Here is a 24,583-nt window from a genome sequence, read left to right as displayed (position 1 = left end):
CGAGTCTGGACCTCGTCAAGGCGTTTCTCAGTTTTGGATCAGTCACCGTGCTCAGATAATCTGCCACGCTGTACTGTCTGTTTAGGGCCAGATAACCCTGCATTTTACTCTGGAGTTTAGTTTGGGCTTCCCATTAGGCCAAATAGTTTACTTTTCACTGTTTCTCTCTCTCTCTCTCTCTCTCTCTCCCCCTCCCTCGCTCTCAGTGGAGGAGGAAGGGGCGACTCCGGTAAAGCGGCGGCGTGTCAGCGGTGATGTCGATCGTCCAGCAGAGAGCAGCAGCAGCACCCTTGTGAGCGGAGTCTGTCCAGCCTCCGCCTCCTCCACATTGGTCCCCAGCTCAGAGCAGAAGGCGGAGCCTGCCGAGGCGTTAACGCCCAACAGCACGTCAGACACGGAAACCCGAGACTCGTCCCTCATCGATCCGGGGACGGAGCAGGACCCGCCGTCTCCGGACAGCACCTCGACTAAAGAGGAGAAAATGGAGGCTTCTACGTCATCGTCGTCGTCATCATCGTCGTCCTCGTCGTCCTCGTCGCTGCCGGAGGTGTTCGGACAGGCGGAGCCGAGGCCGGGGCCGTCGGCGGGCGGAGAGGAAGAGGAGGCCGAAGGAGAGGAAGAGCGCAAAGACACGAGGGACGTGAAGGCGTGCGAGAGAGAGAACGCCTCTAATAAGACTTGCTCCTCTTCCTCCTCCTCTTCCGCAGACGACTCTGCAGTGCTCTTGCTCTCCGGCCTCCAGGACGCAGACGAGGGGCGGAGCTGCAACCTTCAAGAGGCGGAGTCAGGGATGGTCGGCCAGTCCCCCTCACAGGGAGCATCTAGTTCCGGGCCGGACATCCTGGATGTGCTCCAGCGCACCGTGGAGGCCGCCATCGCCGTGGTTACTAAACTCTCCACCGGGGCTAAAGGAGGTTCACGCCCCTCTGCGTCGTGATGTCACTTCCTGTCTTTTTTTTTTTTTTTTTTTTTAAACCCCCCCTCCCTTTAGTTTATCTTGATTTATTATTTTTTCTGATATGTTTTCACACAGTGTTAAGAGTTGCTAAGGAAGCTTTTGGACGCTGGACAGAAGAAAAAAAAAATCAGTTGAGAATTTAATCGCAGTGAATAGCAGCTATAGCACGTCTCAAAGGGCAAACAGACATTTCTTTTCTTTCTTTTCTTTTTCTTTTTTTTAAATGTGGTTCATTCATTTTGCGGTTGCTGTAACGAGACAGGGAAAGGTTTACAGAGTTTTAGTCCCTTCTGTTTCTAATTTAATTTGCATTTTTAATCATTGTGTTGTTGTTGTTATTGTCTCCTGTGCCAGTTTTGTACTTATCGAAGCAAGGCGTGCAATCGTCTTGCTGATTTTTTTGAATTTTTTTTTTTTTTTTTTTTCCCTGTGGTTGATATCAAAGCTACGTTTACCTGTACATTGAATGAAAGAAAAAAAAATTAAGAACCACGACAAACTTGATTCTGTAAAGAATCTTCTAGTTGTTGCCTGGCCTTGTAAATGAGAAGATTTGAGAAGTTAAATATATATGTAAAATATATGTATACAGTATATATAAAAGGGTAAAGCCAATATATACTGTGTATATATATACACACACACATGAATCTACTGTGTATATACATATGCTGTATATGTATATAGACTTTATGGTGCTTTATCAGACACAGAGGATGTGTTGCTTGAATAAAGCACACCTGATGGAACTGTTGGAGCTATATTTTATTTACCGAGATACATTCCATAATCTATCTAATGTCATTCTTGCATATTTTTTTTTTTGTTCCTGTTTTATTTTATTTTTTTTTTCTTCTTCATTCGTTTTTCTTTAAATTTTTGGCCTTGATTTATTTTAATATAGGATAACTTAATAAAGTTTTAATATGATTTAATTATGAAGCAAGTCACCATGACAGACTGAAATTTCTTTGATTCGCATCTTTAACAGTCCGTTGTGTTGTTGTTGTTTATTTCACAATCCCACAGAAGTCAATTTTTATACATGTATATTGACGTATTTCGATGCACAGAGATAGATACTTAGGTTCAATTACATTTTTACAGACAAAAAAAACAAAACATAATGCTAAAATATTAACCATTTGTAGAGTTATACAACACACAAGGGTTGCAGTTCACAGGAAGTCTGGTTGTAACCATCTGCCGGTTTGGGATCGATTCATCATTTGATTATAAATAGATTCTTAGCCAAAAAAAAACAACAACTGTTGTGTAGAAAATAATTGTTGAATATTTTTAAACAGATGTGCAGACAGTGTAATTGGTTAGCAAGTTCATTTGTTCAGCTGTCGCTCCGAGGCTATTAAATCGAAGTGTATCGGATCGTAGTGGATTCCGTGATCTCGCCAAATATGGAATCGCCGCTTTATTCTTATCGAAATCGTGTGGAAGCCTGACGTTTACTCCTCTACTAGGAAGGTAAGTGCATGATTTACTAAATGTGGAAATGTTCACAATCAGGGATTTCTAAAAGTATCCCTGCTGGAAATAAATAAATTAAAAAAAAAACAAAAAAAAAACAATTGAAACCCTCACTGATTTTGTAATGGTTTTAATGGGAATTGTAATGGTTCCTGTGGGTATCTACTGGTAATTTGTTGCCTTCTATTGGTGGTATGTCATGTCTAGTGGCTACCATTAACGACCTACTTTCTTAATACGTCCTACTATGTAACGGAAACCATTTGGTAATGGTTAACAGCTGATGGTTTGTAATGCTGTTTGTAGTGGAAACCATTAGAATTTCTGTGATGGTTTGTTTGGGGGATATTTTCAGCAGAGGTTACTTTAATTTGTACTCTTAAAATAATAATAATCATAATAATAATAATAATAATAATAATTGGAGCTAAACAAGGTTATCAGTGAAGTTTCTGCTCCACTGTTAACAAACGGTGTATTTTCCAGACTATTTTGTTTCGTATAACGCTTGTACCGGCTCTGAGGGAGCACTTGAGGCTAGTTCGGCTTTTTGCTCATTTTTAAGGATTATATAATCTTCAATAAAGTCCTTGTTTAAATCCCTTTATCATGCCTGGAAAGAGATGTCTCTATGTCCATCTTTATATATTTATATTTAAATGCTGAGACATTCGCTGTAATTCACTTCAACAGGAGCTAGCATGAAGCTCACTTCCGCTAGCGCGACTAGCATTTCATTCATTTTTTTTTAAACCATGCTAACCCTCGAACATGTTTTCTGGAGTAGTATGATTACCCTAAATCTGCTAACACAGTGGTATATGGATTTTTTAAAAAAAAGTGTATTACAGTCTAGTAAATATGGCAGCCGAATCTTTTGCTGTTTGAAAATATAATAAATATATGTATTTTGTTTATTTATTGTTGTTGTGGGTTGTTTTTTGAGTCAAAGCAAATCCCTCCCCAAAAGAACATTAACCTTGGGCCTTGAAACAGAACTATGCTTCATTTTGCTGGCTGATACATAAGGTGCTTGAGTGATGTGTGATTTTAGACATGCAGCTGGTCTTTAGAGGGACGAGGTGACGCTGGCGCAGTTGTCTGAAGCAGTCACTTCCACGCTGCTCTTCGGAGACACTCCTGATGCTTTTCTGTTGCTACACCAGCTTTGCTGATCCTTAAACAAACCCCCCCACCACCCAAAAAAAAAAAAAAAAAAGAGTCACATGAATGATAAGTAAGGAATAACGCACATGGGGTCATGCAGTTAGAGGAAACGAATCAACTTCCTGGTTGTAGTGACGTACTGAAGTGGTTTATTCCTCTTATACCACATTAGTGGGGGTCATTCCTATGTTCCCCAGTTCAATATTCTGTTAACACACACTAAGTAAACTTCTCCGAAGGTTTTACGTAGTCGGGACTCATTTTCCCAGGGCCCTGTTCACTTTATTACCTTTAAACTTTGAACACCAAAGGACACATTTAAATGAACATCAACATACATCAGTTTAAAATCCATCCTTCATCCACACTTGAACGTACTAGTTATGGATTAGCCCGATTGCTAGCGACTGAGTAGTCTACAATAGCACCAGCGTAGACGCTTGTCGCGATATATTTTCGATATTTTCTAGCAGCTCTTCTTTTTATTATTATTATTATTATTATTATTTATACAGTAATAAGGTGATCTGTTTGATACAGCAAGCGTTTTCTTTTATCATGACCGTTACCATTGGCAACAGTAGCATTTGGGATATAGCCGTGACCTGACGTTCACTTACCTCCTGTTTCACTTTAAATGCGTCTTCGTTAGTGAAGCTGTAGAAGACATTGAGACAAAATGTTAAGAGAGGTTAGATCTCCAACATGCTCTAAAGTCCTAAAATAAACACAAACTCCATCGCTTTGAATACTTACACGCTGCATCTCTCTGCCTTTGTGATGTTAAAACTTTCTTTATCTGAATCGGTATCTTTAATCTTCTTGAGCCTGAGACAGAAAAAAGAAATAAATCATTCTCGTTCAAAAACACCTCCGTAACTCTACAACCAACCAGCAGTTCCATTCGAGGAACGTTTGGATGGTTGTTGTCTAATTATGGTGGAGAAAGCCAATAGCAGGTCAGAAGGACATCGTCGAAGTACTTACTTTATCACGTAAACCACCGCCAGCGTGATGAGTGCGACGAAGCAGAGCGCTAACAAGACGCCGAGCACGATGGCAGTCGTTTCGGTGGCGTTTTCCTGTTCCTCAGATTCTCGCTCCACTTCTTCCAGTTCCACGTTAGAACCGAACACTTTCTCCAGTTCGACTTTCACGCTCTCGCTCTCGCGCTTTAGCTTCCTGTACAAGTTACAGCATATAAGGTTTGCTTTTTGGGAACTTTTCTGCTTAGAGAGAGAATTGATATATCTCTTGCTGTTTTGTGTTGAGTAGAGTCAGTATTTCATGTTTAAAGATTTAGCGCCCCTTATTGGCGTCATCTGGTTTAGTATTTGTCCCGTTAGTGTTGCTGTTTTGGTCTGTCTCTCAGCCCTGGGGTCTCACCGTAAGTCTTGGAGTAGCAGGGCTTGTGTAAAAATACTAACACATCAGCATATTAAAATGATGCTAGTGGTAAACATTCGGACTGCCTTTAACTGGAAAAGCTGCTGCTTGTGTTTGATTATAATTCTTTCACTTTCTGGACACTAATGATGAGTTTGATGAAGACGTGAGCTAAAAGTAACCGTTGTTTATGTTTACTGTATACACTGTCGACTATGACAGGCTGTCTTGCCTTAACTTACTCGTGGACTTTTTGGGCGCCGATGGCCACGCCATCCGTGTCCACGGCGATGAAGCTGATGTATGTCTTCGCATTTATTTTCGTCACACGTGAGCGCATCTCGTTTCCGTTCTCGCTTCGTATGCTGATGATGTGCACGCTCCAACCGAGCACCTTCTCCAGAGACCTGAGAGAAAGGGGAGACGGATGAAGGTGTAATAAGATCTTCTGCATGATTCTGATTTGGTGATGTTCTCTCGCTAAATGAAACATGATTTAAGTACGAGCATAACACCCGAGCCGGCTCCATGGCAAAAAGGTACGATATTTCTCACTGGAAAGTCGACTCCAGTAAATGTTTTACCCTAAAGGAAATGCTCATTTTGAACTAGAATACTTGTAAAATCCTGAGTGGAAAGTGCTCACTTCTGAGTTTCTGTAATCTTCTTCTCGACAGTGTGAAGGGGCTGGTTCAGTGCGATCACCACGATGTTCTCGCTGTCGCTGTCTTTCACGTGTATCTGGAAGAGACGCGCACAGGGTCACATGGTGTCTTTTTGCTTGACTGATTTATTTATGAACAATAACATGAGACAAGTCGAACGAGAAAAAAATCAGATCTTCTAGTGTCCTTCTAGTGACGGATCCACAATGACCACTGCTGACACTGAAACTGAGAAGATTCACCTGACCAAGATGTGTTTTTTCATCAAACAAACAAACAAACAAAAAAACTGAAGATTCATCATTTTGCCAAAGTGATCAGGTTTAGCTGATTTATAGCAGCAGTGGATTGGTATAGACCAGGGATGTCCAATCTTATCGGGAAAGGGCCGGTGTGGGTGCAGGTTTTCATTCCAACCAAGCAGGAGCCACACCTGAGTCTATTGAAAGCCAAGATCAACTGATTAAACAGGTGGAATCAAGTGTGGCTCCTGCTCGGTTGGAATGAAAACCTGAACCCACACCGGCCCTTTCCCGATAAGATTGGACACTCCTTGTCTAGACAGTCAGGAAGTTCTCCTCTCTGAGATTTACCTGTATCTCAGCAGTTGCAGAGAGTCCGTGTTTATCTGTGGCTTTAACGTGAGCGGTGACTCTTTTGCCACCCATTCCTGATAAATCCAGCACATAGACCTGCCCAGAGGTGCTCTCGATTCCCAGCAGTGAACTGGACTCCTGCAGGGAGTAACGGAGCTCCTCACTGTCCCCGACGTCAGGGTCCAACGCCTGCAGGGAAACAAAACGTACGCCAAGGTTTAGTCCACATTCTAATGGGGGAACTCGGCTGAGTGTTACTAAGACAGCCCCAGTGAATGAGGCGTGGCCTCTGTGCCTGTCAGTCCCAAATAGAGGACGTGTGTCCTTACACTCATCGCAGCTCTCTCACTAAATCACATCAGCTCAAAATCGTATTGTGTTTAAAAGTCGGCATCTGTGGATGGACACTGGATTGCAGATCCATATCAAACACGTATCAGAGCAGCACGTGACGCTGTCTCCTACCTTCACGGTCACTACCGGATATCTGAACGGGGCGGTGCTGACGGTTTCTGCCGTATACGTTTCACGTTCAAAGACAGGAGTCTCGTTCACATCTTCTACCTGAATCACAACCTATTGGGGGCACAAATAATAAGAAAGTTCACATCATTCCAACGTAATTAAAGCCAAGAGCTGTCTTAACCTTAACCTGCATTTGGTCACATGACTGAATATTGTTTGGTTTAGTGTTTGGGCCAGATATATACGTGTTAATACCGTAGTTTTAGCTGTATTGGTGTTAGTGGCTGTCCTGGAGTCAGTGGCTTCCACGTTAATGATATACATTTCCTTGTCTTCTTTATCCAGTGTTTGAAGTGTTTTGATGGCTCCAGTTGAACTGTCCACAGTGAACAGGTCTGTGTGTGACATCAGGCTGTAAGTGACCTGGATCAGCTGGTTTCCTGTCAGCGCTTTGACCTCACCGACATTTGTTTCATTTGGTCCGTTCTCCTTTACTGAGAAGAAGTAGGTGGACTTCTCGAAGACGATACTGTCCGTCGTCTGGATGGTTCTCACCTCGATCGTGACCGTTGCTATCAAGGGAGAAACACACGATCTACAACCATATCCGTCTACATTTTCCAAAAAATGTCGTGAGCTGTTGTTGTGGAGAAAGTGGGCGTGGGTTATACACTGTACAGACCTGTAGCATTTAGGCGTGGTGTTCCATGATCCTCTGCCAGAACGATCAGCTGTATATCCATGTACTCGGTGACGTTAGTAAGGTCACGAGTCCAGGTGATGGCTCCTGTCTCAGGATTCAAATCCACCATGTCGGAGCCTTCAGAGAACCTGGAGATAAGAAATATTTCACAGAACTTGTCTACACGTTTACATTTACTCTTGGAATATCTTTTAGTCAACCACATGTTGTGAAGGCTTTCTCGTTCATAATGGTTCTGTTGTACATCCTTGTCCTTTTATTGTAACAGTATTATTATTTTTCTCTCAGTTCTGACCTGTAGGTGACGAGAGAGTTGTTCCCGGCGTCTAGATCCGTAGCAGACACGGTTAACGCCAGATCTCCTTTTTTAACATCTTCAGCCAAAACACGTATTGAGTAGGAAGCCTGACTGAAGACCGGCGCGTTGTCATTAATATCAGTCACAATAATCGTCAGCGTGGTAATGTTCTAGGGGGAATCAAGATCAAATTCACTTGACTAGCGTGAAAGAAATTATGCACGAGAGCCGAGGGCTTAAAATGAGCCGTTTTGTTATTGGACATAAAGGAAAAACCTCCTGTCATGAGATTTACAAGTGTCTTTACATGCGTTTCTCTGTAAAGACCAAAGAAAAACTATTTACATGTCTGGATGGTGTGCCACTATCGCTCGCCACAAGGACCAAATCATAAATCTCTTGTTTCTCTCGATCTAGTGTCCCAGTCACCATCAGAGTCCCATCCTGAAAGACAGAACAGTGAGCAAAGTTTACACAGGATCTAAGGGTATATTTTGCATTAACAAGAACATGTCTGTGGAAGGAATATGCTTTTGAAAGTGTTAACCCCCCCTCACCGACGTGAATCCAAAGACATCACCATAGGAGTACGTGGTTAAGGTGACCTCTCCGTTCAAGTCGATGTCACGGTCACTAACTTGGATTTGAATCACCTCGCCTGTTTTGTCTTCAGGGATCATTATAGGACTTTGGAACTCTGAATACTGTGGGTTGTTGTCGTTGACATCCAGAACTATTATGTTGATCTGGGCCGTGGCGCTCAAGCCATTGACGGGCTGATCTACAGCCACCACCTGCGGAGGCACAAATAAAAAGAGGGAGGCTGAGATCAGCTGGGAATTCTGTTCTGTTTTCAATTTTTCTGCAAATCAAACTGAGCCCAAAGAAAAAGGATAATGAAAATGAGTTGAACCTCTAGAACGTAGTTGTCTCTCGTCTCTCTGTCAAGGCTAGAATTACTCAGCAGGTGGACCACGCCTTCATTGGTAATACTGAAAACGTCACTGGTCAAAAGGAAGTGCCCATTGGAGAATCCACCCTTCAGAGGAAGGAAGCAGGACAGAAAATATTTAAGGGATTTAAAAACAAACAAACAAACAAACAAACAAAAAAAAACACTACACAGCCAATACTAATATTCATTGACGCTAGCAAAATGTTATTGAATTTTACCCTTAATTTATCAGGGAACCTTGTTGGTAATGTTTGGTCAAATTTCTAAAGCACTTACTGGCTTACACAAATAAATTCCTCCCCAGTTTGGTCACCTGCCTATTCCCACCCACCAGCCAGCTCTCCCCATTCATATGACAGCTACCAGCCGGGGGATGGGTATGGGTCATAACACATGCCTTCCCCCAAAGAAAACAACCAATTTTTCTCCCTTAGCTCCTGGTCACAGCTGGCTGTGCCATCATCTGGATTCAAATCTGCCAAAATGTGGATGTTTTAACATTCCTTTACTTTCCATTACTCCCTGTATCTCACCTCATTCTCATCCGTGACCTCCAGTGACACAAGCGGAGATCCAGGAGCTATATTCTCATAGACAGCCACGTCATATTGATCCTTGCTAAACTTTGGAGCTTTATCGTTCACGTCTTCCACCAGTACAACCACCGTTGCACTGCCTGTAAGAGATGGACTGCCTCCATCCCTCCCTTCCACCTCCAGGGTATATTTCTTCGCCTTGCCGTAGTCCAGGTTTTGAGCCACTCTTATTATACCAGATCCGTCGTCTATGGAAAAGGCTGCGGGTGGAGAAGGTGGCTCCTGCTTGGCAATGTGATAGGTCACTTGACCATTGGGACCTTCATCTTTGTCGGTGGCATTGACAACAATCACGTTCATTCCGATGGTGGCATTTTCTAAGACACTGGCCTCGTACCGCTGTGTGGAAAAGACGGGGGAATTATCGTTGACGTCGGTTAACGTGACCACCACGGACGCCTGTGCTGAGAGTGGTGGTCGACCTTGATCTTGGGCGACTACTATGAGGTTGTATTTGTCCTGGGTTTCTCTGTCCAGTGCTGCCACTACGATGATTAAACCTGTTTCTGGGTTCATGCTAAACATCCCAGCTGAACCCTCCAGACTGTACCGTATTTCCGCATTTAACCCTGAATCTGCGTCCGTGGCTTGTACGTATGTCACGTTAGCGCCAATCTCTGCGTCCTCTGGGATGTTAACGGCGATCGAGCTGGAGGCAAACGTAGGACGATTGTCGTTGATGTCCAAAACTTCGACATGAACCGAGGCTTCATCGCGGTTGGTGCCATCCGAAATAGACACCTGGACGGTGTAGTTCTTCTGCGCCTCGTAGTCTAGTTTGACTTTTGTCGTGAGCATTCCAGTCAGCTGGTCTATGGAGAACTTCTCTGCTTCCGTCTCGACAGTTAAGGTGACCGGAACCTCAGGGGACATAGACAGGAAAGCCACCTGGAGATCAAAACATGGACATTGTCATCTTTAAACTCTAACTGCTGACAGGAAATAGACTTCCTCCTTCCTTCATTTCACCCTCAATGATCTTGTAAATGATTAGCTTTTATGTTCCGTGGAGAAACCACAATTCTACAGCAGTGTGCACGTGAATTAGTGTCAAAATATATTGACAGAGATCTCTATTAGTAAAAATAGAATTGGCTATAAGATACACATCAATCATGTTAAAGCTAGAGATCAATACCCAGAATCTGTATTGGGCCAATTACATTTACGCCATTTGGCAGATGCGCTTAAAAAGTTGCGTGGCCCAACATTAACAACACCCACTGACGTATTCAGCAAAAGAAACGTGTGGTTTTCATGTCTCGTGTACCTTTATTTATTTATTTATTTATTTTTTCGAACTGGACATGTTTACATATAAAAAATACTTTTAAGAGATTTTTTGTTGTTGTTCGGATTGATTTTATTACGTGAAGTGCTTCAGGAAAAAAAAAACAAAAACGTTTTTATAGTAAAAATATCAGATGGGTATCGACATCAGCTGATACTCAAGGTTCCAGTACGAGTATCAGAAAAGAAATACTGGTATCATGCCATCTCTAGTTAATCTGCAGTGTGGAATCTAAAACGTCACCTTGACAATCTCCGCCCCCGCCTCTTCCTCTTCCTCTACTTTCCCTTGATATGTTTTCTGAAGGAAATGTGGACGAGAGTCTCCAGGTGCCTTAATGTCCACGACAACGGAGGAAGATAGGCTCACGCTGCCCCCTGTAGGGATGGAGGATAACGTTGATCAGAATGATGGACCTCTCACTTTCTCCAATTCTTCTGAGAGGATGAAACAAACCAAAACAAAACACCTGACTTACCATCTTTTGCAGTCACGTACAAGAAAAACTGGAGGATCTTGTTCTCCAGAAGTGGGATGGTCTTGTTTAACGATATCTCGCCTGTGTTTTCATTTATGCCAAAATAGCCCTCTTCATTCCCAAAGTTGATGAAGTATCTGATTTGCCCGTTCGGTCCCTCGTCTAGGTCTGTTGCTTCTACCTGTACATGGTAAAGAAATACCCAAAAGTGTCAAAAAGTTATTCATAATGAACAATTTTTCAAAATCCTTTGCTATGTTAGGACAGATTGAGATATATGCTTGAAAAAAAGATGCAAATACATGAAAATAAAATAAAAGAAGTTTTTATTGCTTTCGGGTGGTTTTGTACTCGGCTGTAATGGGTAGTAATATGGGTGTGTGTGTGTGTGTGTGTGTGTGTGTATATATATATATATATATAATGTTATTTGCAGATATTTTAGTTCAGAGTGCAAACGTAAATCATGCAAATCACAGTATGAAGTGTTTTAATTGTTTAACAGGAAATTTGGTGCTGATTCTAGATGACACTTAATGGTCTGATGGTCTCTGATGGTGACCTTGGAAAATCCATGATATAGAAAGCTTTAACAAACCATTAGGGCCATTATATAAAGTTTAATGGAAACCATTAGGCTAAGAGGAATTTTTTTTTTTCAGCAGCGAAACTCTTTGACAACACAACCCCTACAAAAAGTCACAAATATAGAATGATGATTCATGTAGGGCTTTATAAACCAGTAAAACATTTGTCATTATGTAGTTAAATATAAACACACACACACACACACACACGCCCCTGTATAATGGTGCGGTTGTGGTAACCTGAGTTATAAACAAGTCTGAGATAAGAGAAAGGTTCCTCTACTGAGGAACATAATCAGATAGCACAAACAATGAGGCGTCACCTTGACAACAAGCATGCCAACGGTCTGATCCATGGGAACTCTGCCCTCATACTTGGTGCTTCCGAACACTGGGCTGTTATCGTTCTCGTCCGAGAGGGTGATGTTCACGCTGGCCGTCGTGCTGTGGGTGGAGGGGGGGTCCTCTCTTGCCTCGATCTGTTTTACAAAGAGATGTGTGCATGTGGTTTACACATTCTCAACATTTTATCACAGCAAATGTAATAATAATAATAATAATAATATTTTTCCTGCTATATACTGTTTTGTAACAACTAATCCCACTTTCCATACATTTTCTTCGAAATATTTACACGAAACTCCGAATTTCTTAACATTTAGTACATTCTCGGCTACGTTGGCGTACTGTATGTTACCTGAAAAGTGAAGTCTCGGGTGGTCTCTCTGTCCAGCTCGGTGGACGTCTTCACCCAGATGGATCCGTCTGGACTGATGGAGAAAGGAACTGTATCTGGAACAAGCCTCAGCGTTCCCACAAAACCTCCCTAAGGATCAGAAGAATCCGCTTTTTTTATTTATTTATTTATTTATTTACATTTTTTTTTAATGAATTCACACATTCAGTGTTGGGTAAATGCTGGATGTTCTACACAACTTCTACCTATTTTTTGGAAAGCTTATATTAAAGCAACTCTAAAAGCCACACGAACCTGATCCAGGTCTGTGACTTTGGCCTGAAGAACAAAGCGGTCTCGGGGGGAATTTTCCGGAATAACCACAGTGTAGTTGCTCTGGTCAAACTCCGGTGCATTGTCGTTCACATCCTCGATGGAGACGAGCACAACAGCATTGGCGGTTTTAGTACTGTCGTCCTCCTGAGCTGCCTGAAACGCACACACACACACACACACACACGTTTGTCTTACTATCCACGTGAGGACCTTCCATTGACATAGTTAATAATGCAGCTAATTAATGCTGTACTACACCTAAATCTAACCCCAGCCTCAACCTCAGCAACCAAAAAAGAAAGTTTTTCCAGCTCTTTTCTCCAAGCAGGATCTAAACTGTCAGGTATTGGTTTTACAGTTTATCTACAAAACCAGTACGGCAACGATGTTAAATGGTGCAAAGTATCGTACAGTCACGAATAATAACGAGTTTTTCTGCCACCTAGTACGCATGTAAAACTTATATCTTCTAGAAAGGAACTGCATTTGTAAGGAATTAGGTTCAAACATGTTTTGGGTGAAATGTCTTTTTAATTCTTTCTCTTGAAACAAAGCATTTAGAAAATAAGGTGTAACTGCAGAAGGCCTGAAATCACAGCAGTTTTTCTTACTTTGATGTAAATATACTATTAGAGAAGCCTAGTGTCTTTCGTTTAGTTTTTTTTTTTGCTACGTAGGCCTGTTTAAATTCACGAACGCACATATGTTGTTACCATACGATTACATTTCACCATTTAACAGAATACTCAAAATACATCAACTTGTTTAAATGGCAAAAAAATAAATAAAACGCTAACTTATCTCAGCTAGCATTTGAATTGTTTCCTTTAGTAGTTCCGGTTAGTTTTGTATTATTGCCTATCAGAAAATTGGAGATAAATTAATCGTTGCCATATGTTGAATTGTTGCCAACGCCACGCAGTAAAGGGTTAAGGCATGAAAAGTTCAAACCGGCTCGAGCTCTCGTACAGTTCTCCGTGAGCTGTTCAGAGTGGGTGGAAATCTGGAACCTACGAGCAAAATACTGACATTTCACTGAAGGAGCTGAAGGAGGCAATATAAATAACCTGGAAAGGTTTTTTCAGTGTGCACCGTACACTTTTTGACCGTGACTTCTGATGAACTCTTTACCCAAACTCAGTAAATGTATTGCCGATTTGATCGTTTCAACGTAAGGCGGGGCAAATACTCAATCGTGTATGATTTTCATATTGCATGAATTCGTTGGAGAAACTCCACCTGTATTTGGAGTGTGATGGTTTCTATTTCCTCTCTGTCCAACGCCGTCGTCACTGAGACGACCCCGGTGTTCTGGTCGATGCCGAAGTTGGGCTGATATTTACTTGGAGTGACTGGGAAGAGCCGCAGAAACAAAACACTTCATAGAACATAGAAATGAGACCGAAATAATAAGACCTGAAGACACTAAATCGGACTGCGTATTAGTTATTATTCAGCAGCACGATAATAGCCAAGATCCTACATTTCCAGTACAAGAAGATTTAATGCACGACAAAAGTTTGAATGCACTTTGACAGAAAATCGTTTCACGTGACACATTATAATCTTTAAATCTCTTAATAAGACATGGATGGGATTTTTGAATGCATCAGAAAAACAATCTAATAACTACAGTTAGCAGTTAGCTAGTTCAAACTTTTACACCTCCTACGGTTTTATGAATTTAATATAAAAAAAAAAAACCCTACATTGCAAACTTTTTGCATTCAGCAGGTCTCGGTAAAATTTCCCGCCCAACTATATCTCACAAAAAGACCTTAAACTGGCTCACCATGTTTGGGCATTGGAAAACGCAGACGTGTTTCTTTCTTTACATCGTCCACCGTGGTGTGCACGCATTTCAGACACCCTGTATCCGCAATACGTCTTCTTTTTGTTCACCACTTACAGATATTATCCTCTCCGTAATTCCCTTTTCCCTCTTCCAGTCTTTGCACTATTTTCTTCCATATTTACACCATTACCTGGACTTCTGATGGGATATCAGAAGTAACGTGTATAACGAATGCTTGCTAACCTTTGTTGGAGCGCAAAGTCTCTCGCGGTGTGATCGTACACGTTCGCTTTGCTTGCCATAAGTTTGCCTAAGTCTGAGGTTTAATTCTGCGTAAGAGCTTCGGAGCAAACTTACGGTTTGTAAACTGACTCAAATCCGCCGTCCACAGACTTGATTTTTCCAAACTCAATTTCGCGTAAAATAAATAAATAAAAAGCGTGAATCTGGTAACCCTGCGCTCGACTCCTTACACAGAGTTGTGTTTGATTCCTTAAGAAAGCCAGAAATCGATTCTCAGGCCCAGTTGAATGGTTAATTGCTGCTAGCAGCAGTACGTAGCCATATCCGAGCTGGGTACTCAATTAAAATTGGCTTGCATGTCAGTTTCTGCAGGCAAGAGTTGATGGGCAATGAGGTGTTGTAGAAGGAAGAAGCGTGTGAGATACTGTACCGCTGATTATGTCGTAAACTACAGTCTGATTGATTCCCGTGTCTCCATCTCGAGCTTTTATAGCCTCCGGCGTGACCGTTGTGAAGGTTCCGACCTGAGAGTAGAGTTCAGGAAATACTTTATAATGCATGAAGAGAGTACTTTTGGGAAAATCGAATCAAAGCACAGAGTGTAATGCACCAGGACACGTTGCGCTAATGAGAGTTCAAGGATGAAATTTGTTTAAGTATTATAAAAATGAGATCAAAACGGTCCAGCTTAAATATGCCTCGATTTCTTTATCGGATTTAGTTTTTTATCTCTTGTTTTTGTCTTTTGATGTTAAATATGATTTGGACATGTTCATAAAGGCTTCAGGAGAATCACACACTTAGGGTTGGGTAACAATAACCCATGACTATCGTTGCTGGATGTTTGGTCATCAGGTTTTCATTAGCTGTCAAGCTAGATGCTAAGCTAACAGGTGAAGTAGCTATGATCTGATATGAACTTTGGCTAGCACGTGAGGAAAAAGAGCAGGTAAGCATTACAGGAGTATATTAGAAACCACAGAGACCATGGAAGATTGTCTGAAGTGTAGATTCTGAAGGATAGGTTCTGTAGCATTAGCATTCACTATCATCAAACAGAACACAAGCATTAGCTTCAACTGAAGCGCCATTAATGATCTGTTACTGCTCTTATAAATTGGGTTTTGTTATGGTAAAACACAAATTCCTGTATTTTATTTAGATTTTTTTCAGTCGCAGGGTGATTTTGACATTGTGGTGTTTTGTATTGTGTATCGAAACACGTTTTTGATGTGTTTTTAACCCATTCATGTTTCTTCTCAGACAGAACGTGTGGCACGGCCACTAGAGTTTGGTGTAGAAAGTGTAAGTGAGTGCCGTACCTGATTCTCAGGAACGGATGCCTGGTACAGAGCGTGGTCGAAATACGGGTTCATGTTGTCAAAGTCTTGGACGTTGATGATGACAGTGGTGGTGTCATAGAGACCCCCACTATCCTGCAGAGAACAGAAAGAGACAGCTGTCCAAATCCAAAACTGTCATTTTTGTAAAGGAACACAACAAAGGTAGAAACAAGTGGGGGTGAGGGTGGGGTGGGGGGGGGGGGGTGAGGGGGTTGGGGTTTCAGATAACAAATGAGTCCATGGTCTTGACAGTCAAGTCTCTATTCAAGAAGGACAAAACCTGCTTCAGATCTCAAGTAATAAAAGACAAGTCTGTGTCCAGTTACAAGTAAAGACAGACAAAGTCCTGTGTGAAGTCCGGAATAATGACATTGAGTCCTGGGTCAAGTCCAAAGTAAAGACAGATGAGTCCAGGGGTGAGTCTCAAGTAAAGACAGACGAGTCCCTGGTCAAGTGTCAAGTAAAGACAGACGAGTCCCTGGTCAAGTGTCAAGTAAAGACAGACAAGTCCCTGGTCAAGTGTCAAGTAAAGACAGATGAGTCCCTGGTCAAATAACAAGTAAAGACAGACGAGTCCCTGGTCAAGTCCAAATAAAGACAGTTGAGTCCAGGGTTAAGTGTCAAGTAAAGACAGTTGAGTCCAGGGTTAAGTGTCAAGTAAAGACAGTTGAGTCCAGGGTTAAGTGTCAAGTAAAGACAGTTGAGTCCAGGGTTAAGTGTCAAGTAAAGACAGTTGAGTCCAGGGTTAAGTGTCAAGTAAAGACAGTTGAGTCCAGGGTTAAGTGTCAAGTAAAGACAGTTGAGTCCAGGGTTAAGTGTCAAGTAAAGACAGACGAGTCCAAGACCAAATCCCAAGTAAAGACCGACAGGTCCAGGGTCACGTTCAGAGTCAAGTCCCAAGTAAAGACAGATGATTGACAAGTCTTATAACCTTATATCAAAGTCTTTTGAAAAATAGGGGGCTTAACCCTGCTACCTTATTTATATCAGCCACCCATGGTTTATCGAACCTAAAATCTCACCCAGATTAATTTTAATAAAATTAAAAAAAATTGATTTGACATTAATTTGAATCATTTCCTCAACTTTAATCTAATGCATTAGTTAGTTCATTATCCATGTTTATCCATTTAGTTATTTGAAATCAAGAAGAGTTCATGTGTACATGAAAGGAAGGTTAAAGAAGCCCAATAGATATTCTGTGAGCCAATAATAATAATAATAATAATAATAATAACAATCTCTGTAGATGTCAGGAAGTATATTTAATGAAATGACAGTATATTTAAAGAATATTTAATGAATGACATTTCTGTGTTTATATAACTAATAGAGTCCCAAAGTCAGATCTAGAACAGATTAAAGTGTCTTGATGTTTGGTTCCACATCAGTTCCTACTTGAGTGAAACATCCCCAGGCCAGTTTTCATTACCGAAACCTCTGACCTCTGAGCCACCCTTATCACAGTACAATAATAAAATAACTCTTGTTTTCTTTTTGGAACGTATTTACATAAACCTGTCCACATGATTTGAATTGTTGTCACAGGACCTTTGTGTACGTTATCTGACACAACACGTCCTGTTACAGCTACCCAGAGGTACTTCAGTTGTTATATCGTGCAGGTAACTGCTTCACAGGGTTAATGTTTACCACAGCTTTCACAGTGAAGTTGTAGAGACTGGCGACGTTGTAGTTCAGCCGACTGAGTAACCTGATGGTCCCATCGTTCCGCACCTCAAACTCAGGCGGAGCTGGAGACTGGATAAAAGACCAAGTTAGACCGAGTTCAAACAGCAACGCTAACGTAGCTAACAATCGACGATTACTTGACATGATTACTCAGTTATTCAGACTTTTTCTTATTATATAAGTAAGGAATTAAACACTTGAGGTGTGCTGTTATAGTAAAAATAATAAACGACCAGGTGGTGTGATGCCAGTAGCATCCCAAAGTGGATTATTTTTGTCACTGGACTACACTTCCCAGCAGGTCACATGTCTCAATCCACCTCCCTGTGCCTCTTTCACTGTAATTAGCACCTCTATATAAGTTCTTGTTTTCCTACCTCTTATTGTCTAGCTTCTGTTGTGTTTGTGTTTGTGTTTGTGTGTGCGTGTGCCTCAGTTCGACTCTTAGCATATGTATTTTTGCCTTGTATCTCCGGTTCTGGTCTGTGTTTCTAGCGTCACTGTTTTGGTTATCTGTTTGCAGATCCGGAAGTGTTTTATTCCTCTTACACCACAGCAAATTGGAAATTTGCTAAACAATAATAAAAAAAAAACCCAAACAAACAAACCAAAAAAAAAAAACGTATTCAATGCCACTTTATTAAATGGCATTTTATTCATTTATATTGACATTTTATGTTGTGGCGCATTCGTGGAAAACGAGTTCGTTCCTTCACCAGGTTATAAGACCAAATTAAGTTAACAAGACAAAAAATAAACCCAACAGAAAATGTAAACTCCTCCGTCCTGAAGACTTTCCAGTGTTGGAAAACGTCAAGTTACAGCTTGACAGTTACAGCAATTGACAATTATATAAAGAGACCTTCATTAACAGCGTGAAGTCTTCGGGGTTCTTTTAAACCAGGGTTTAACACGTTAACACTATTGAAACTCACCAGTAAGGAATAAGTCACTATGCTGTTTGCTGGTGTAGCGTCAGCATCGACCGCTCGCACCTTCAGGACCTGGAAACCCACTCCTTCCGTCTGAACAAAAACATGCGTGTTCATTCGTGAACTTTAATCCAATCAGATTTGACTAACAGTGAACGAATCCTTACTGAGACGGGAATGAAACGGTAATGATGAAGAGATATTGATCATGGGATAAAATATAACAACAAAAACTTCAGTTCACCTCTGACACGGTAGACGTGTATTGTTTCTGATCAAAAACTGGCGCGTTGTCATTGATGTCCGCAACAGTAAGGGTCCGAGTGTTCTTAAACTATGATGGAAAAAAATCTGTTTTAAAACTACATTATTTTTTTATTAGTACTTAATTTCTAATATATATATATATATACACACACACACACACATATATAAAATTAGCCTAAACATACTTACGGTTTTGCATTTCACTATATAGTACAAAGTTCCACCAGACTAGAGGGAGGAAAAAAAAAACAAAGCATTTACATTTATCTCTCTGTGTTTATACAACATACTGTGTAAAAGAAAAAGGAATTTAAGGGAAAATACCTTCAAAAAAAATAATGAATGAAAAAGTTTGGAAAAATGTTAAATAACTAAATGGAGTAGTAAGCATTAAATCAGTCAGTGAAAACAAATAATCAATCACAGTTTGTCTTCAGATTTAAAACGCTCGGAATTTCCTGAAGACGCTAACTGTGCAACGTTTATAGAAAATCGTCAGGTTGTTCTCGGCTTTTGAGGAGAACTTACAGTTCCGATGTTTCACCTCGTACCTAAGAAAGACCTCGAGCTGCTTATTGCGTTTATCGAACATGGACAGAACAATATGGTAAAATACGCCAGTGATTAATAGACCATTTGATTTATTATTAATACAGCTCTTCTGCCAAACAATGTAGATCATTAACAGCAAGCTTTGGTACCTACGCAACAACATGGTCATAAATTCAATGAACGGCACAACGGCTTAATGATTAGGATTTCTGCTTATTCATTAAACAGCGATCAAAACGACATGATGAAATACACCAGTGTTCCATAATTAATTGAATTGGTTTGCTAATAATGTTCACAATAAACAGTTATTTCCAGTTTTAATGTGGTGCAAGTGGTCAAACTGTAGCTAAAAGCGTGATGGTTTTACTGCCGCTTTAATAATACAGAAGTCGGTTGTTTTGATCAATAGCATATCGAGTAATTTACAGCGGCTTTGACTGCGGCTCAGATTTGAGGAAGGAAGCCGTCGGTTTTTATGCTTAATATGCTCCTAAATACAAAAATTCCTTGTAATATAAAATTTTTTGGGACACCCCCCCCCCCCATAAATAAATAAATAAACAAACAAATAAACAAATAAATAAATAACACTAATACTGACACTAATGCAGAAGACGTTAAATAGTCATGCAAGATCAACGTTAGCGTAAATGCGCCCGAGAATTTAGTATTTAGAACAGATTTACATCCAATTATTGGGGAGGTGTAAGACGCGTTTTAACCACATCCGTCTTTCCAAATCCCATTTGACACTTAAAAGCCCTCGTAAGAGGTGACGCATGTGCTCTGTGAATGCTGGTGTTGATGTCAGAACGATTAAAGACAGCATCATGATTTGATCCCAATTTGAAATGGCCAGGTGTAACGGTGCTAAAGACCTCTTAGGGTTTGTCTATACTGTATATACAACAGAAATGAGTGGCGTGTGAGAGGAAACCTCGCTCAGAGCGTCAGCATCGAGAGGTTTTGTAGTTTTGATGGTGGCAGTCGTTTCTCCAGGAAGATGGACCAGCTCCAGAAAGGTTATACCGATGGAGAAGTGGTGAGCCTCCAGCTGCAGGTTCTCCCCGGGGCTGATATTCGTCAGGATCTCAACATCTCCTGTGGGCCAATTCACACCAGTTTCACGTCCGACTACCGTATGGGTACATTTTCAATCCTTCCTGATGTTTTGTACGGTATACTGTTTCAACTTTCCACATGAATGAATTAGTGATGCCTCAAAGAAGCAACACAGATTATCACCAGAGCTTGTTTTTTCTTCCCTGCTTTATTATCGAAAGTCTCTCCAAAGCATTCTGTACCGTAGCTAAGCTAGTCAGCCTACTTTACTTGCTAACTAAAAAAAAAGCACATTTTCCTAAAGGAAATGTTATTTAATATTTCTCATTATGAGATCATTACATAACATAACAAAATATAAGGCCGTTAAACCTAGACGTAGTTATTAATTGTCAGAGAATTTCTCTTTTATCTAGAAATAAATGCTTCAATTAAGAGAAATATCTACCAATAGCACAAGACCATTTTAAGCTTGATATAAGTAAAAAAAAAAAAAGGTCTATAAATAGTCTTAATATTCTAATAGAGAAATTTTAGTTGTACCGATAGTCAAGATATTTTTCATTGCTAATATATTGTTTTTGCAGTGTAACAGTGTACATTGACCTGGATAATCCTTAATTAGGGGTCCAAGCACCAAAGGTCCATATTCTTGCAGCTTATTCCTGCCTTGACTCAAACCAAACCAGAAACCGTGAAGAACCAATAAATCTTTTTTTTTTGCTTGTTTACATAATGTGTGAATTTTTTGTTTTTGTTTATTTCTCCTCCTATAAAAATCGATCTCTTGAAAGGAATGCTTGGACCCAAATTATAGCCATTTTGCATGGAGTGAGATATTAATGGATGGACATGTTAACTAAGCTAGCTTCAATGCAGCAACATAATCATCGTATATTTGACTTCTAGTAGCCCAATTTTATTATGTTATATCAGATGTTCAGTGTCATGGGGGAGTATAATGTTGAAAATAAAAACAATGATGTAATAGTGTTGCACTTCTTTCTTTCCTTTCCTTTCCTTTCTTCTTCATCTCTCCATCACTCTGATCCCTTTTCCCCTTTTCTTTTCCCTTTTTTGCCCTTCTTATTCTTGTCCTTTTTCGCCCTCTATCCCTCTTCCTTTTCATCTTTTCCCTTTTCTTCCTTATACCGCTTCATCTTTTCTTTTCTCCATTTCTTCTTCTTCTTTATATCTTTATCTCATTCAGTCGAGACGATTGTTAACTGCTGTGTGTACGTGAAACCAGTCAAGCAAATGGTGTTCAGGCTGCTAGTTTAAAGAATTTACCAATGATATATTGATATCACACTGGCAAACAAGGAAAACTGAAAAGCTATAAGGCTACCTTGATGTATGAGGTATATATATGTATATATGTATGAGTGATAAAGACAAATATATATTCTTTTACCTTCAAAGCCCTCTGTAGTAGAACCCACGTCGAACGTACTTCCACCTGCACAGTTTATCTCTGAGGTACCTGAGGAGGCAGAGAGCTGATTCATCAAGAATTAAGATTTTTTTTTTTTTTTTAAAGTATTCATTATAAAAATATAACAACCTATTATGATGATTTACAAAGATTATCTTGCTGCTTATTGCTTTTATACTATCGCTCTAGTGAATTCTTGATTCTGATTGGTCAGACGGCCTCGATCGATGTTCTATAACAGCAACTCTGAAAGGTTTATATTTAACGCCCTCGTTCTAATTCGTTATCTTTTCACACAGAGTTAAAGCTGTAATTTAAAGTTGAACTTTTTTCCTCCCGGTTTCACAGCCTTCATAATTTCAAATGAGAGAAAAAAGAGAGGCTGTTGAGGGAACGGCTACAACGCGAGTCGTTATAAGCTGCTATAACATGAGTGATAACTGGTTTCAAGATTAAATGTAACTATAAACGGATAAAAAGTATGATGTCTTATTCTTCAGTAAGTACAATTTTTATTTCCTGGTAAATTGCTCTGGTATAAGAGGAATAAAACACTTTGAGACGTGCTGCTTTCGGAAAAACAACTTTGGGGCGTTAACAGTAACTCGCACTTGATTACTTTCTCATATTTTGTACATTTAACCCTTTCTCACCGTGCACTGGTCCGTACGCTCATTTTCAATGAGTAGAAACAAATGAATTATTTTATGGCCGCAAGCCTGATAACACGAGTCAGGACGCTGTTGGGTTTCTGTGTGTAGAGTATCGTGACTCTGTGTAGAGCTGCTGGTGAGCAGGGCGATGGGAAAGGGGGAGGGGCGTGAGCCTCTTGCTGGGCAAACAGTTCACATCTCTCTCCGATAACATGGGTACAGGGATAAAACGGCAGCACGACTAAAGCGTGTTTGATCGTAAAACACCGTATACAACTGCTACAATAAAATGATAACTTTTAAACCTAGTAGGCTAGGTATCAAAAGAAATACTTATGAAAAACCGCAAGTTCTTAAAGCCCTGAGTGTCTACTTTCATATGAGCCATTAACCATGACTGTGGAGCGTGACATCACAAATAAATCCAAAGCTGAACACGGAAAAACAGGCGCAAATGACATTTTTTTGGCCTCTGGTTAAAATAATAATGATATAAAATGACTTCATGTATATCTTTCACCTGGAAACATGGACATAGTTTTATAAAGGTACATTATTGGACTTTAATTATTATTATTTTTTTTAACGAGTAAAGCTTTAAAAATACACTACATCCATCTTTTCAGGTCAAAGATACAAACGGTCCGTATTCCTTACATATGAAGAGTAACGAACTAACTGAACACACTGTATTAACTGATGTTTAATGAGGTACACCTTTAGTTAATGTTACTGATGGTGTATTAATGCTGAGGTTTGTGGATTAAAAACCTTTATTCATATCATTTTACTAACGTTCACTAACATTTAACTCAATCACGTCCGTGTCTAGAAAGACAGCACGGTTAAAGTGGAAAAAAAAAAAAGAGAAGCTTTCTTCACACAGTCAGGTTGCGTAGTGACATTATTTACCTCATAGACAAGTGACTTACCGATAGCGGCCTGTACGGTGTGAACACACACGCAGGCCAGAATACAGAGTACAGAGCAGAAGAAGTTCATATCGTCCACCAGTGTGTCTTCTGTGTCTCGATACGTGCCCAGTGAACCTTACACTGCAGATGAGATGTGAGGAAGAGTACAGGGAGGGAACAGCAATCTGGGCTGGCCATAATCCCCCCCCCACACACACACACACGCACACGCACACACTTACCTCCCTCTCTATCTCCATCTATAGCTCTTATTGCACTGCTTGTCATAAACTGTAATGACTCTATGTGCGGTTCAAAGGTCTCAAGGCCCAGTAAATGTTGATTTTACAATATGACCCAAGGTGCGTGTGTTTTAGGGAATAGAAACTTATAGTCACGCTGGTCTGGGAAAATAATCAACGCTGGGGTGGCGTGAAGAAGTGGAGACACTGTGACCACCCCAAAGATGATTATTTTCCAAGAGCCAACGTGTCCCAAAGTTTTTTGCTCCACTTATACCACGGCAATTTGCCAAAGGTTGCTGATTCTATTCGTAGTTCTGTTGATAGTTACATTTAATGTTGTGAAATGGAGAACTCAGGACAAGAGAGAAGGGATGGGATCCTGTGAAGCAGCCTATCAGTGACAGTCGAGTCAGGTGATTTACACGGACTTGATCTCCACTTGAGGTGATATTTTTTAGCCAGGGGCACCGCTAGGGTTTTTGGGCCCCCTGGCTAATTTATACTCCGGGCCCAAAGCCCCCAATCCCCAATTATGTTTTCTCATTGGCACGTATAAAAACAATCATTATTAACAATCGTAACAATTATTGCATATTCAATAAGAGACTATAAAGAAGTACATTTGAACAGTTTATTAAATTAACTGAAATTATGCATTTATAACTAAATACACAGTACAAGTACTTAATACCATTGTACTCTCTCTCTCTCTCATACACAGACACTATAGAAACTGTCTTTATAAGCTGTCGACTTGTAATTTCTTATTACACGAGAACCAAGAACAATGAACTTTACTGTTATT

General features: G+C 40.5%; 3 protein-coding genes across 4 annotated transcripts in view; 1 reads left to right on the top strand and 2 right to left on the bottom strand.

Moving 5' to 3' along the window:
• usp34 (ubiquitin specific peptidase 34) overlaps positions 1-1,707 on the top strand; it is a 58,380-nt gene extending 56,673 nt beyond the window's left edge. For both annotated transcript variants that reach the window (XM_053616043.1, XM_053616044.1), the window contains one exon: positions 207-1,707. In XM_053616043.1, the coding sequence (XP_053472018.1) occupies positions 207-937 (731 nt within the window). In that variant the 3' untranslated portion in view covers positions 938-1,707. The remainder of the gene's footprint in view (positions 1-206) is intronic.
• Positions 1,708-1,772: 65 nt separating this feature from the next.
• On the bottom strand, positions 1,773-9,579 carry LOC128602314 (cadherin EGF LAG seven-pass G-type receptor 2-like). The gene is made up of 15 exons (XM_053616047.1): positions 9,212-9,579; positions 8,637-8,762; positions 8,281-8,517; positions 8,069-8,167; positions 7,721-7,893; positions 7,405-7,553; positions 6,978-7,294; positions 6,723-6,833; positions 6,255-6,446; positions 5,643-5,737; positions 5,239-5,403; positions 4,598-4,792; positions 4,367-4,438; positions 4,231-4,267; positions 1,773-3,620 (listed from the first exon to the last, which is right to left on the bottom strand). Exons 1-15 carry the CDS (start codon positions 9,572-9,574, stop codon positions 3,513-3,515), a joined length of 2,439 nt encoding a protein of 812 aa, XP_053472022.1. The 5' UTR covers positions 9,575-9,579; the 3' UTR covers positions 1,773-3,512.
• Positions 9,580-10,577: 998 nt separating this feature from the next.
• LOC128601827 (cadherin EGF LAG seven-pass G-type receptor 2-like) lies at positions 10,578-24,435 on the bottom strand. Its single transcript, XM_053615223.1, has 15 exons — positions 23,552-24,435; positions 21,946-22,014; positions 20,407-20,570; positions 19,104-19,142; positions 18,892-18,981; positions 18,651-18,740; positions 17,677-17,784; positions 16,003-16,116; positions 15,111-15,204; positions 13,882-13,994; positions 12,622-12,795; positions 12,328-12,456; positions 11,954-12,109; positions 11,044-11,224; positions 10,578-10,942 (listed from the first exon to the last, which is right to left on the bottom strand). The coding sequence occupies exons 1-15, from the start codon at positions 23,619-23,621 to the stop codon at positions 10,797-10,799; spliced, it is 1,737 nt and encodes a 578-aa protein (XP_053471198.1). The 5' UTR covers positions 23,622-24,435; the 3' UTR covers positions 10,578-10,796.
• Between the last annotated feature and the right edge of the window lie 148 nt (positions 24,436-24,583).

Source organism: Ictalurus furcatus, chromosome 26, assembly GCF_023375685.1.
Source record: "Ictalurus furcatus strain D&B chromosome 26, Billie_1.0, whole genome shotgun sequence".
NCBI classification, from domain to species: Eukaryota; Metazoa; Chordata; class Actinopteri; order Siluriformes; family Ictaluridae; genus Ictalurus; species Ictalurus furcatus.
Note: the sequence above shows the minus strand (reverse complement) of the source record. Positions and strands in the feature narration are given on the sequence as shown.